General features: G+C 39.7%; 1 protein-coding gene across 1 annotated transcript in view; it reads left to right on the top strand.

The window, feature by feature from the left end:
* The window catches only part of scarb2b (scavenger receptor class B, member 2b), a 74,172-nt gene that overhangs the window by 42,184 nt on the left and 19,102 nt on the right, over positions 1–12,886 (top strand). Inside the window, exon 7 of the mRNA XM_056447030.1 lies at positions 9,028–9,206. Coding sequence (XP_056303005.1) covers positions 9,028–9,206 — 179 coding nt within the window. The remainder of the gene's footprint in view (positions 1–9,027; positions 9,207–12,886) is intronic.

Here is a 12,886-nt window from a genome sequence, read left to right on the forward strand (position 1 = left end):
GCTCCTGAGGGCCTAAACCTCCGGCGCCGTGGTGGTCTACCTCGTCCGCGAGGTGCTGGGAACTCGGGGTGATTGGAGTGAAACTCCTCCATAAGTGCGGGATCTAAGATGTCGGATCTGGGGACCCACGACCTCTCCTCTGGTCCATATCCCTCCCAGTCAACGAGGTATTCTAGTTGACCACCACGACGCCGGGACCGTAGAATGTCCTTGACTGTGTAGACGGAACCCTCTTCCAACATCAGTGGGGGAGGGGGTTCCTCTTCGTGGCCAGGCTCTGTGGAGGGAATCAGAGGGTTGTGATAGGGTTTAAGTAGTGATACGTGGAATGTAGGATGGATTCTGTACTGAGGTGGTAGTTGTAGCTTGTAGGTGACGGGGTTGACCTGTTCCAGGATGGTGAAGGGACCAACAAATCTGGGACTAAGTTTTTTGGAGGGCAGTCGTAAGCGGATGTCCCTGGTGGAGAGCCAAACCTTCTGCCCGGGATTATAGACAGGCCCTGTAATCCTCCTCCTGTCTGACACTTCCTTAGCTCTACGAACTGCCCTCTGAAGGTGGTGATGTGACTCGTCCCAGACCCTCTCGCTTTCCCGAAACCAGTGATCCACTGCTGGTACATCTGAGGGTTCGCCATCCCAGGGAAAGAGTGGAGGTTGAAATCCTAGGATACACTGGAATGGCGTTAGTCCTGTGGTGGGTTGTCGCAATGAATTCTGGGCGTATTCTGCCCAGCCCAGAAACTGGTTCCAGGAATTCTGGTGACCGTGACAGAAGGTCCTGAGGAACCGTCCCACTTCCTGAATCTTCCTCTCCGTCTGGCCGTTGGTTTGAGGATGATATCCAGACGAGAGGCTGACAGTCACACCTAGGAGTTTGAAGAATGCTTTCCATAGTCTGGAAATAAATTGAGGACCTCGGTCCGAGACTATATCTTCTGGGAGTCCAAAACATCGAAAGACATGGTTAAAAAGATTTTCTGCTGTTTCTAGGGCCGTGGGAAGACCTTTCAGGGGAATCAGACGACAGAATTTTGAGAATCGATCTACTATGACCAGGATGCAGGTATTACCATCGGAGGAAGGAAGGTCCGTCATAAAATCTACTCCTAGGTGTGACCAGGGACGGTTCGGGATGGGCAAGGGATGGAGTTTTCCTGCAGGTAGATGTCGAGGACTCTTCGATATGGCACATTCTCTGCAGCCTTGTACATACCTTCTCACATCCCTAGCCATGTCCGGCCACCAAAAGCGTTGGGATAGCAGCGAGAGGGTATTGTTGGCCCCGGGATGTCCAGTGCCCAGAGATGTGTGACTAGAATGGATGAGATCTACCCGTTGATTTTCAGGGACAAATCGCCGATTAGGGGGACAGCCCGGCGGAGGTATGGGGTCAGGAGTGGCGATGGCTGGAGGAGCAGACCATTGGATGGGGCAGATATCAATGTGTTCTGGAAGGATCTTGGCCGGGATTTCAGTGGTTTCTTGCTGATCATGAATTCTGGAAAGTGCGTCTGCTCTGATATTTTTTGATCCTGGTCGATAGGATATTGAAAAATGAAATCTGGAAAAGAACAATGACCAACGGGCCTGACGAGGACAGAGTCTTTTAGCATCTTTGAGATATTGTAGGTTTTTATGGTCTGTGATCACCTGGAAGGGATGTTTGGCCCCCTCCAACCAGTGTCGCCACTCCTCCAAGGCGAGCTTGATGGCGAGAAGTTCTCGGTTCCCGATGTCATAATTCCTTTCCGCCGGGCTAAGCTTCCGGGAGAAATAGGCACATGGATGGAGTAACTTGGGAGTACCGTGGGACTGTGAAAGGATGGCTCCCACTCCAGTGGTTGATGCATCCACTTCAACCACGAAAGGCAGGTCAGGATCTGGGTGAGTCAGGAGTGGAGCTTGAGTGAAGGAATCTTTGAGACTTTGGAAGGCTGCGGCGACTTCAGGAGGCCAGGATAATTTCTTGGGTTTAGCTTTGAGGAGGTTGGTGAGAGGAGCGGTAATGATACTGTAGTTCTGAATGAAACGTCGATAGAAATTTGCAAACCCTAGGAATCGTTGAAGTTCTTTTATGGTCTTGGGTTCTGGCCAGGAGATAACTGAAGTGACCTTCCTCTCGTCCATACGAACCCCTTCTTGATCTATTATGTATCCCAGAAACTGCACAGATGGTAAGTGGAATGAGCATTTTTCAGCTTTGAGATATAATTTGTGTTTCCGGAGGGTTTGCAGGACCTCCGCAACATGGTGGCGATGTTCGGCCTCACTCCGGGAGTAAATCAGGATATCATCTATGTAGACAATGACGAAGAGATGGAGGAACTCCCGGAGGACTTCATGGATGAAATTTTGGAATACGGAGGGGGCGTTGACCAGACCATAGGGCATGACCAGATACTCGTAGTGCCCAGTAGGGGTCACAAACCCCGTCTTCCATTCGTCCCCCTCGCGTATTCGTACCAGGTTGTATGCGCTGCGGAGGTCCAACTTGGTGAATATCCGGGCCGATCGGAGTTGTTCCAGGGCCGCAGGGACGAGAGGAAGTGGGTACCTGAATTTGACTGTTCCTTGGTTGAGCGTTCGGTAATCGATGCATGGCCGCAAACCTCCATCCTTCTTAGCCACAAAGAAAAAACTTGATGCCGCAGGTGAGGTGGAAGGGCGGATATACCCCTGACTCAGAGCCTCCTGAATGTACTCCTCCATGGCCTTAGTCTCCGGAAGGGACAACGGATAGATCCTACCTCTGGGCATTGGAGCATCAGGAATCAGGTCTATGGCGCAGTCCCATGGCCGATGTGGAGGTAGCTGGGAAGCTCTCTTGGGGCAAAATACGTCCTCGTATGAGGAGTAGATCTTCGGGATCTGAATGGATCGTTTCTCGACTGGACTTTCGACAGAGGTGATGTAGACCGGAAGGGGTCGTTGAGGTTGTAAAGGTAGATCGGGAAAACAGCTTGACATACATTCTTTACCCCATTTCTTTATTTCTCCGGTACCCCAAGAGAGGATGGGATCGTGCTTCACCAGCCACGGGCGCCCTAGGATGATGTCCATGGTGGCACCCTCCAGAACCAGGAATTGAATCTCCTCCTTGTGAAGCAATCCAACTTGGAGATTGATGGATTCACATTTACGATGTATACGTGCCTGGGAAGTGATATCGTTGGTTATGGGTTGAATCTGGTAGATGTGCTTCGAGGCTTCGGTGCGGAGCTGGAGGTGGCGACAGAGGGCGTACGAGATGAAGTTTCCAGCTGAACCGGAGTCGATAAGGGCCGTAGCTGCAACAGAGAGAGAGTGGGTAGTTAACTGAACATTGGTGGTGAGGGGGTGCATTTTCTCAATGGTAGAACTGAACACACTCACCAAGGAGCGAATGGGACGGATGGGACAGTTCAGTCTGGCATGTCCTTCGGCACCACAGTACATACACAGACCCCGGTTCAGCCTCCTCTGTCGCTCAGTGGTTGTGAGTCTACCAGATTCAATAATCATGGGTTCTGGTTCGGGAGGGGCCACGGGCTCTGACGGACGGAGGAGTGCTTGAGGGACTGGTTCAGGATCATGTTGGTAGATTTTCAAACGATCAGAACATCGAAGAGAACGTTGGATAAATTTTTCCAAACCCATAGTATCGTCTAAGGCTGCTAACTGTATTCGAAGGTGGGGTGCCAATCCGAACCGGTAAGTAGTAAGGAGAGATCGCTCATTCCAGCCGCTAGCAGCAGCCAGAGTACGAAATCGGAGGGCATAGTCCTGTGTGGACATGGCTCCTTGTTTTAGGTGGTATAATTGCTCTCCAGCTGCCACTTCTCCATCCTCACGACCAAAGACCTCTTTAAAATACTTCGTGAATGTATGAATGGAATTCGTTACCGGTCCAGCTTGCTGCCAGATGGTCTCAGCCCACCGGAGAGCGGATCCAGAGAGAAGGGAGATAATGAAAGCAATCTTCAACCGATCTGTGGGATATAAATCAGGTTGCATAGTGAATACAAGAGAACATTGTAAAAGGAATCCATTGCACTCCTCCGCGCCGCCAGAGTAGGGCGCTGGTCGAGCCATGGGACTGGATGAGTGGGTGGACGGCGAAGAAGTGCTCGGTGCTGGTGGTGCTTCGGGAAGTGGTGCAGATGGTAGAAGGACTCTCTTCAGCGAGTTCACCAACTCCTGAATGGGATCGTGAGTGCTCATGCTGTTGATTGTAGTTGGTCCGGTCTTCTGTTATGGAAGCAGACGGACAAACAGGGTGAGTAAATATTAAACTGTATTTATTTTAACAGCGGAGCAACAGCAGGAGGACAATGGGAAAGTGAATGAAGTTCTGGTTGATAGTATATTCCTTCTCTGAAGCAGGACGGATGACAGACACTGAGGAAGACCGAATGCACACACCAGATGGATTGTGGGGAAGACAGACTGACGAAACACTCAACTCTGACAGGACACGGGGAACGCTGGACAAACTGGAAGTAAACAGAGAACAGGTAAGTATCAAATGCTGAGTAAGAGGATAGTGAATACCAGGAGGGTACTCTCTATGAGTCCGCTTCGTAGAAACGAGACCGAACCATGACTGAAGTGAGGTGTGTGCTTATATAGTGTGTTTGAGTGATTGGGTGCAGCTGTGCATGATTAGAACTCCGGTGATGATGGGCGCTGTGTGGAATTGGTGGAAGAGCCTGGCCAATCCGTGACAGAGACACCGTGCTGCCCATGAAGATTATTATTATTTTATTATTTTTATTATTATTCATTCATTCATTTTCTTTTTGGCTTAGACCCTCTATTATTCAGGGGTCACCACAGCGGAATGAACTGCCTATTATTATTATTATTATTATTAATTTATTCCTACAGAATACAGTGTCTTAATTGACATGTTTTTATAAGTTTCCCTGTTATAACACAGTTCAGCTGATTATAATTTTGCATGGTTTGTTGTAGTGTAAATGTTGATGTATGTAAGCAGCTCCAGATGTTTATGACAATTAGCCGAATGCCGGAAATTCCCCTTTGAAAGCACATTATGCAGAAAAGCAGATGTTGTGTGTTTGGTGCAGCAGATTTTTCTTCACCTCTCCTCCAGTGAAGTGAAACTGGACTAAAGGTCTGAACGTCCTCAAGCCCGTCACACTGACTCTGTGTGGGAACATAACTTTACTCTGATTCATGAAGGAGATTGAAGAGATTTTAAACAGGAGCTCACAATGGCATACTTTACACATGGGGATGTATTTTTTCTTTCTATTTATTTAATTATAATCATGAAATAATACAGATATTATTATATTTATTCAAAATAGTTTTTATTTTATTATTTAATATGATTCAATGATTGTTGTTTATTATAATAATTATTATTATTTTATTTAATTATTCTTATTTATTTTTATTTGTTATAATTTATATAATATATATTTTTATTATTTTATGTTAGTATATATTATTTATTATAATTTAATTATTATTTATTATAATTGTTATTATTTTATTTGTAATAGTTTTTTAGGGGGAGTTCACCTTTAATTTAAATAAGATAGTGGAGATTACAGACAGGAAAGTATTAGAACCAGAGAGAAGGGTCTGCTGGCAATTGAACTCGGGTCACCGTGAGCAGCACAGTGCTATATGTCCGCACACTTAACCACTAGGTTATTGGTTATTATATTATATTATATTATATTATATTATATTATATTATATTATATTATATTAGATTAGATTAGATTAGATTAGATTAGATTAGATTAGATCGCTACTATTTTATTTTATTATTATCATTTAATTGTTATTTATTATAATTTAATTATTATTTATTATAATATGTATAATAATAATAATTATTATTATTATTATTTAGTTTTTTACATTTTTTTTTTTTACAGTTTTTCCTTTTTTAATGGAACTATTTATGTTTGTTTGTTCATTTGTTTGTTTGTTTGTTTGTTTGTTTGTTTATTAATCAAATTGTTTATTCCCAGTAATGAAATAATAGTAATAGTAATAATAATAATAATAATAATAAGTTACTTTGCGTAAAATTACTTAATTACATAATGGTATATAACATATTACAATTTTAACTTTGTTTTTTTTTCATTATATATTATATATTATCTAAAAATTACATTTTATTTTAATTCATTTTTTAATGCAGTTCAGTATTTAATAGAACTATTTATGTTTTTAATTAAAACAAATAGTTAATTTCCTGTAATAAAATAATAATAAATAAGTTAGTAAATTTACTTCATAACTTTATAAAATGATTTATTTTTGTACCTTTTATGCTTTTATATTACATGTATTATATTTATTAAATAAAAATGTATTATTTATTTAACATTACATTTAATCTAGTTTAATTTATTCAAATGAATGCAGTTAAGAAATAATTTTCTGCTCTGTAAATTTCTTGTAAATTAGTTTTTTCTTTTTAAAAGTAATTCAGCATTATTATTATTATTATTATTATTATCAATTATTATTATTATCAATATTATTTTGTTGTTATTATTATTATTATTAATTATTATTATTATTTTCAATATTTTTTGTTATTATTATTATTAATTATTATTATTATTTTCAATATTTTTTGTTATTATTATTATTAATTATTATTATTATCAGTATTTTTGTTATTATTATTATTAATTATTATTATTATCATCAATATTGTTTTGTTGTTATTATTATTAATAATTATTATTATTATCAATATTGTTTTGTTATTATTATTATTGTTATTGTTATTATTATTATTATCAATATTATTATGTTATTATTATTATTATTATTATTATCAATATTTTTTGTTATTATTATTATTAATTATTATTATTATTATCAGTATTTTTTGTTATTATTATTATTAATTATTATTATTATCATCAATATTGTTTTGTTATTATTATTATTAATAATTATTATTATTATCAATATTGTTTTGTTATTATTATTATTAATTATTATTATTATTTTCAATATTTTTTGTTATTATTATTATTAATTATTATTATTATCAGTATTTTTTGTTATTATTATTATTAATTATTATTATTATCATCAATATTGTTTTGTTGTTATTATTATTAATAATAATTATTATTATCAATATTGTTTTGTTATTATTATTATTATTATTGTTATTATTATTATTATCAATATTATTATGTTGTTATTATTATTATTATTATTATTATCAATATTGTTTTGTTATTATTATTATTATTATTATTATCATTATTATTATCATTATTATTATTATTATTATTAATATTATTATTATTAACAAGTCAGAATTATCCGCCCTCCTGAATATTTTTTCCCCAGTTTCTGTTTATCAGACAATCCAAAACTCATATTGCTTAAGAGGGCTAATAATATTGACCTTAAAAAGGGTGTAAAACTATTAAAAGCTGCTTTTATTTTAGCCGAAATAAAACAAATAAGACTTTCTCCAGAAGAACAAATATTAGAGGAAATACTTTGAAAAATTCCTGAATCTGTTCAACATCATTTAGGAAATATTTTAAAAAGAAAACAAAAAATCACCGGAGGGTGAATAATTCTGACTTCAAGAATGTCCTAAATGTCCTGCTGCTCAGTTTCCTGCACATGTCAGGCAAAGATGGATCACCCATGATGACGCATGCTGTATATTTAATACTCCATTGATGTAACTGCTGTCTGATCACCACTTGACCTTTGACCTGCAGTCCTGTTGACCCCTCGTCTCGCTCTCTATTTTCAGTGGGATTTTTGACCTAAAGATCTCCACTCCCGTCTTTGTTCGCTGCGGAAATGATCACACCTGATTTAGCGACACACACATGTGTTTTTTTGCGCGTAGCCACTTTTAACCCAGTTGAAGGAGAGCGGGTAATTGTGCTGGCGGGAACAGCTGTCCTTGTCCTTTTGCACTGACTCCTCACCCGTATTTTTATTTTTTATTTTATTTTTAAGGGGAAGCGGCCGCAGGAGCGTCATATTTAACCTTTGTACATCATTATATCATGCAAACTGCTGGAAAACTAATTTCCCCTGATCAGTATCAGCTCAAAACAAAACACCCGGGAGATTGTTCAACTCTGTGTGTGTTATGTGTGTGTGTGTTTATTCATTCATTCATTTTCTTTTCGGCTTAGTCCCTTTATTAAACTAGGGTCGCCACAGCGGAATGAACCGCCAACTATTCCATCATATGTTTTACTCAGCGGATGTCCTTCCAGCTGCAACCCATCACTGGGAAACATCCATACACTCTCATTCACACTCATACACTACTAACAATTTTCAGCCAACCCAATTCCCCTATAGCGCATGTGTTTGGACTGTGAGGGAAACTGCAGCACCCAGAGCAAACCCACGCCAACACAGGGAGAACATGCAAGCTTTTTGCTGTGAGGCGATTGTGCTACCTACTGTGCCACCGTGACACCCCATGTGTGTTTATATAAAATAAAATAGATCAGTTATTTATTATTTATCATATTTCATAGTTATTCTTTTAACAAATCTGCATTATTATTATTGTTTTGATTAATAACAAAGTCTCTTTAAGGCAAGTCATTTCACTCGGCGGCCATCTTTGAAACACCTCTCGGGCAGTATGATCGGGCATTGTGTCTGAATGGGGAAATTTAATTATTTAAAACTGTTTGCCAAGCTTACGATTACATTACATATTTGGAATCACCAATAAAACTAAACAACAGCTGTCTCATATTGCCATTAATACTGTACATTTTGCTGCATTTTTTTAAGTGCATATTATTCAGTAATATTAATGAAATTAATATAGAAATGTGTGTAAATATATATTTATTGTATTTAGTTTTTATAAATAAATAAATAGATTCAATAATGGGCTACAAAATCACCGGAAAACTGCGGGCACAGATTCCATGTGGGCCTAATTATTTTAATTATTTCCAAGTCCAGAGCACCAAAACACAGTGGTACAGTTAATTTGCTCAGCGTTTTGACTGCTGTCTTGTCATTGGTCCTGCAGGTCCATCCACATGCGCTTTGAGAAGGAGGTGGAGGTGAAGGGAATCCCAGCGTATCGCTTCACGCCGCCCCGAGCTGTGCTCGCCAATGGAACAAACAACCCAGAGAACGCGGGATTCTGCCTCAATCCCAAGAAATGCCTGGGTGACGGAGTGCTGGACGTGTCTGTGTGCCGACAAGGTGCATTAATGCATGTCTAAAAAAAATCATAATAATAATAAAATGCATAATTATCTACATTTTATAGATCAGTTTGATGTCAATGATGCTCAAGGGGATTTTGCAGATGTTTGGGTGTTCCAATTGTTTAAGGCTGTTTCTATGTAGTTGCTAGGGAATTCTGAGTGTTTTAGCCAGTTTCTATGGTGTTCTAAACTGTTGCAATGCAGTTACCGGGGTATTCCAAGTGTTTTAGGATGCAATGTAGTTTGTAGGGTGTTCCAATTGTTTAATCAGTTATCAGTGTTCCAAGTGTTTAATCAGTTGCTAGGGTCTTCTTAGTGTTTCCCTACTTGGTAGGATGTTCCAAATTTGTAAAGCGGTTGATATGCACTTGCCAGGTTATTCCAATTGGTTTAAGGTGTAATGTAATTTCTAGGTTGTTCCAATTGTTTGTCAGTTCCTATTGTGTTCCGGGTGTTTTTGTCTCTTTCTAAGCTTTTCCAAGTGTTTTCCCCATTTGTTAGGATGTTCAAAATTTGTAAAGCTGTTGCTATGCAGTCGCCAGGGTGTTCCAGTTGTTTTAGTCAGTTCCTAGGGTGTTCCAACTGTCTTAGCCTCTTTTTCTACTGTGTTCCAAGTGTTTTCCCCACTTGTTAGGATGTTCCAGTTTGTTTTAAAGCTGATTTTCTATGCAGTTACCAGGGTATTCCAAGTGTTTTAGGATGTAATGTAGTTTTTAGGGTGTTCCATATGTTTAGTCAGTTGTTAAGAGTGTTCCAAGAGTTTTAGTCAGTTGCTAGACCCTTCTTAGTGTTTAGTCAGTAGCTATAGTCCTATTAGTGTTACCTTACTTGTTAGGATGTTCCAAATTTGTAAAGCTGTTGCTGTGCAGTTGCCAGGTTATTCCAGTTGGTTTAAGGTGTTACGTCATTTCTAGGGTGTTCCAATTGTTTTAGTCAGTTTCTAGGGTGTTCTATGTGTTTTAGTCTCTTTTGCTAGGGTGATCCAAGTGTTTTGTTCCAAATGTTACAAATTTGTTACAAATGTCCATGTGCAGTGGGTATGTCCAGTTCAGATAAGTGAATCAGTGCAATGAATATGTGCAAACTTTAAATCTGCAAATGTTAAATAGTGCAGTGATTGTGAGGAGTATAAGTTAGAGGAGTGTGGGGGGTGTATTGGGGGACAAAAGAGTCAGTGAGCGGCAGAGTTCAAAAGGGAGACAGCTCTGGGGAAAAAGCTGTTCCTCAGTCTGCTGGTTTTTGTCCGGGGGAGCCTGAAGCGCCTGCCGGAAGGCAGGAGAGAGAACAGTCTGTGAGCAGGGTGAGAGGTGTCCTTAAGAATACTGCGTGCTCGGCGCAGACAGTGTTTCTTCTGGATGTCCTCTATGGCTGGCAGTGTAGTCCCTGTGATGCGTTGGGCAGTTTTCACCACCCGCTGCAGTGCCTTACGCTCAGCAACAGAGCAGCTTCCATACCAGACTGTGACGCAGTTGGTCAGGATGCTTTCTATTGTGCAGCGGTAGAAGTTCACCAAGACGGCTGATGAAAGCTGGTTCTTCTTTAGTTGCCTCAAGAAGAATAGGCGCTGGTGAGCCTTCTTGACCAGGCTGGAGGTGTTGGTGGTCCAGTAAAGGTCCTTTGAGATGTGGGTCCACAGGAACTTGAAGGATGAGACAGGCTCAACGGCCATCCCATTAATGTGGATGGGATCATGTGAGCCTGTTCGTCCCTTCCTGAAGTCCACAATGAGCTCCTTGGTCTTGCTGGTGTTAAGGAGCAGATTATTGTCGGTGCACCAAGTGGCCAGATGCTGTATCTCCTCCCTGTAGGCAGTCTCATCATTATTGCTGATTAGACCAATCACTGTGGTGTCATCTGCAAATTTGATGATGGTATTGGATCTGTTCACAGGCCTACAGTCGATGGTAAAAAGGGAGTAGAGGAAGGGGCTCAGCACGCAGCCCTGTGGTACACCAGTGTTGAGTGTGACGGTGGTGGAGCAGATGTGGCCTGATCTAACATTCTGAGGTCTGTTAGTCAGAAAGTCCATAACCCAGTTGCAGAGAGACGTGTCTATATCCAGGTCTCTTTTAGTCAGTTCCAGTGGTGTTCCAGGAGTTTTAGTCTCTTTTGCTTGGGTGTTCCAGTTGTTTTTGTTTTTTCTAGGGTTTTCCAAGAGTTTTCCAAAACTGTTCCAATTGTTTTAGGGTGTTATGGGATTTCTAGGGTGTTCCAATTGCTTTAGTAAGTTCCTAGGGTGCTCCGGGAGTTTTAGTCTCTTTTGCGAGGGTGTTCCAGTCTTTATCCCCACACGAATTTCCAACATTTTAAAGCTGTTGCTATGCAGTTACCAGGGTATTCCAAGTGTTTTAGGATGTACTGTAGTTTTTAGGGTGTTCCAGTTTTTTAGTCAGTTGTTAGAGAGTGTTCCAAGTGTTTAATCAGTTGCTAGGGTCTTCTTATTGTTTTAGTTTCTGGGGTGTTCTAAGTGTTTTTCCTCACCTACGATGTACCAACATTTAAAGCAGTTAAATTGCTATGCAATTTTTATGGTATTCCAGGAGTTGTAGACTGGCACTATGCAGATTCTAGTGCATTTCCAGTGGTTTAGGTTGTTGTTATGCAGTTGTTTTTGTACTCCATGTGTTTCTAGCCCTTTGTTAGTGTTCTAAATATTTTAGGGTGTTGCTATGCAGTATCTAAGGTGTTTCACGTGTTTAAAAGTATTGTTATGCTGTTTTTAGGGTGTTTCAATTCTTTTATGGTGTTGTTATGGTGTTGCTGGGGTGTTTAAAGTGTTTGTAAGCCAGTTGTTAGGGTGGCTAAGTGTTTTAGGCTGTCATTATGCAGTTTCTTGGGTGTTTAAACTGTTTTAGGGTATTGCTATACTGTTGCTAGGGGGTTTTTAGGCCAATTGTTGTGTTCTCCCAATTTTTATAACCTGTTAAAAAGCAGTTTTTTGGGGTGTTTTAGGTGTTTTAGACTGTTGTTATGCGCTTTCTAGGGTGTTGAAAGTATTTTTAAACCAGTTGTGAGGGTATATCAAGGGTTTTAGGCTGTTTCTATGCTGTTTCAGGTGTTTTAGACTTGCTATGCTGTTGCTAGGGTGTTCAGAATGTTTTGAAGCCAGTTTGTTAGGGTGTCCCAAGAGTTTTAGGCTTTCGTTATGCAGTTTCTTAGGATGCTTTAAGTATTTTACACTGCTGCTATGCAGTTTCTAGGGTGTTTTAATTGTTTTAACATGTTGCTATGCTGTTGCTAATGTGTTCAAAGTTTTTTAAACCAGTTTTTAGGGTGTTCCAAGAGTTTTAAGCTGTTGCTATTCAGTTTATAGGGTATTTAAAATGTTTTAGGGTGGTTATATGCTGTTGCTAGGGTGTTCCAAGTGTTGCTATGCAGTTTTAGGGTCTTTCATGTGTTTTGGACTGTCATTTTCGATCTAGATCAGGCTGTTGATAGGGTGTTTCAGGGTTGTTTTAGGTGTTTTAGGGGTTGTTATGATGTCCTAATTTTTTAGCCTGTTAAAATGCAGTTTTTGGGGTGTTTCAAGTGTTTTAGACTGTCGTTATGCCGTTTCTAGGGTGTTTTGTTTGCTATAGCATATGTTATGCTGTTGCTAGGGTGTTCAAAGTGTTTTTAAGCCAGTTGTGAGGGTATCTCAAGGGTTTTAGGCTGTTTTATTGCTTTTTCTTGGGT

Source organism: Danio aesculapii, chromosome 21 (genome assembly GCF_903798145.1).
Source record: "Danio aesculapii chromosome 21, fDanAes4.1, whole genome shotgun sequence".
Classification (NCBI taxonomy): domain Eukaryota; kingdom Metazoa; phylum Chordata; class Actinopteri; order Cypriniformes; family Danionidae; genus Danio; species Danio aesculapii.